Source organism: Akebia trifoliata, chromosome 7 (genome assembly GCF_017979445.1).
Source record: "Akebia trifoliata isolate Shusen 1 chromosome 7, ASM1797944v1, whole genome shotgun sequence".
Classification (NCBI taxonomy): Eukaryota; Viridiplantae; Streptophyta; class Magnoliopsida; order Ranunculales; family Lardizabalaceae; genus Akebia; species Akebia trifoliata.
In genome coordinates this window covers 12468977-12470397 of record NC_141381.1, presented here as the reverse complement: position 1 = coordinate 12470397, position 1421 = coordinate 12468977, and the positions used below count along the sequence as shown (strand labels likewise).

At 39.8% G+C, this 1421-nt stretch overlaps 1 protein-coding gene across 1 annotated transcript; it reads right to left on the bottom strand.

Moving 5' to 3' along the window:
- Nucleotides 1-497: 497 nt before the first annotated feature.
- Nucleotides 498-1025, bottom strand: LOC147398234 (uncharacterized). Its single transcript, XM_086446678.1, has one exon. The coding sequence runs from the start codon at nucleotides 1023-1025 to the stop codon at nucleotides 498-500; it is 528 nt and encodes a 175-aa protein (XP_086302804.1).
- Nucleotides 1026-1421: the final 396 nt, after the last annotated feature.

Sequence of the window (1421 nt, the reverse complement as noted above, 5' to 3'; positions counted from 1 at the left end):
ACTACCTTCATCATAGGTGGATGTAGGCGTCTCTGGGCTTCCCTGGTGGGTTTGGCACCATCCTCCAATAAGATTTTATGGACGCACATGGTTGGGCTGATTCCCTTGATATCTGCCAAAGTCCAACCAATGGCAGTCTCGTACTTCTTAAGAATGTCCACAAGCTTTTTCTCTTGATTCTCCTCCAACTTTGAGGATATAATAATAGGCAGCGTCTCCTTATCCCCCAAAAAGACATACTTCAAGAGATCTGGCAAAACCTTAAGCTCAAGTGTGGGGGCCTGTATCACTGAAGGTAACATCTTGTTAGTAGAAATAGGAAGGGACAAAGGAGGAATATACCTTGGTAAAATGGGTAGGGACTCAAGAGGGGCCACTGTTCTGATCACAATGGGCTCTTCAACCTTCTCCAACTCAGCTTTAGAAATGGAATCTCTGTTCTCATTATAACCAACTCCTTGAGAGAGTGTTACTTTTAACTCATCCTCTTCCATTGCTTACATAAACCTCTGCGCAAATGAATCAATAATATCAATAGAAAAATAGGGTTTAATGTCAGTCAATGGATACCTCATAGCTTCAAAGATGTTGAAGCGTATAATTTCATTATCAAATTCCATGGTCAATGTTCCTCCATAAACATCGATCTTTGTTCTTGCAGTCCTTATGAATGGGCGCCCTAAAAGTAATGGAGTGGAATTTAGGGGTGCCTCTTCCATATCAAGGACATAGAAGTCAGCGGGAAAAATGAGTTGATTCACCTGCACAAGAACATCCTCAACGTATTTTTTAGGATACTTGTTAGATCGATCAGCCAATTGGATAACAACATTATCACTTTTAAGTTCACCTAGATCTAAAGAAGCATAAAGACTATAAGGCATCACATTAATTGAAGTTCCTAAGTCTAACATGACATTATCAAATTTATTGGTACCAATCACACAAGGAACAGACAAACTCCCTGGATCCTTAAGCTTTGGTGGCAATTTCCTTTGGATGACAGTAGAGACTGTCTCATTCATCTTTACCACCTCTTTCTAACGAGTTTACCTCCTTGTAGTGCAAAGCTCTTTCAAAAATTTGGCATATTTTGGCACTTGCTTTAAATACTCAATCAAAGGCATGTTGACTTGTACCTTCTTAAAAATCTCCAAGATGGCTTGATCAGATTCATCCTTCTTGGTTTTGGCAAACCTACTAGAAAAAGGCATACGAGCAAAATGATTAGAATCGAAAGAATTTTTAGGGTTTTGCACATTACCTCGAGGTTTCAAAGCCTTCTCAGATGATGAAGGACTAATCATTTCTGTCTTTGATGTGGCAGGATCTTTCTTTTTGTCTTTTTCCTCATTTTGGGTCACTTGGGCCTTCTTTAGGGCTTTGGGAACATACACAAGGGTCTTACCACTCCTTGTCGT

What these genes read in the sequence shown, in the direction of transcription:
- LOC147398234 (XM_086446678.1), bottom strand. Translation starts at nt 1,025, where the DNA reads ATGAATGAGACAGTCTCTACTGTCATCCAAAGGAAATTGCCACCAAAG.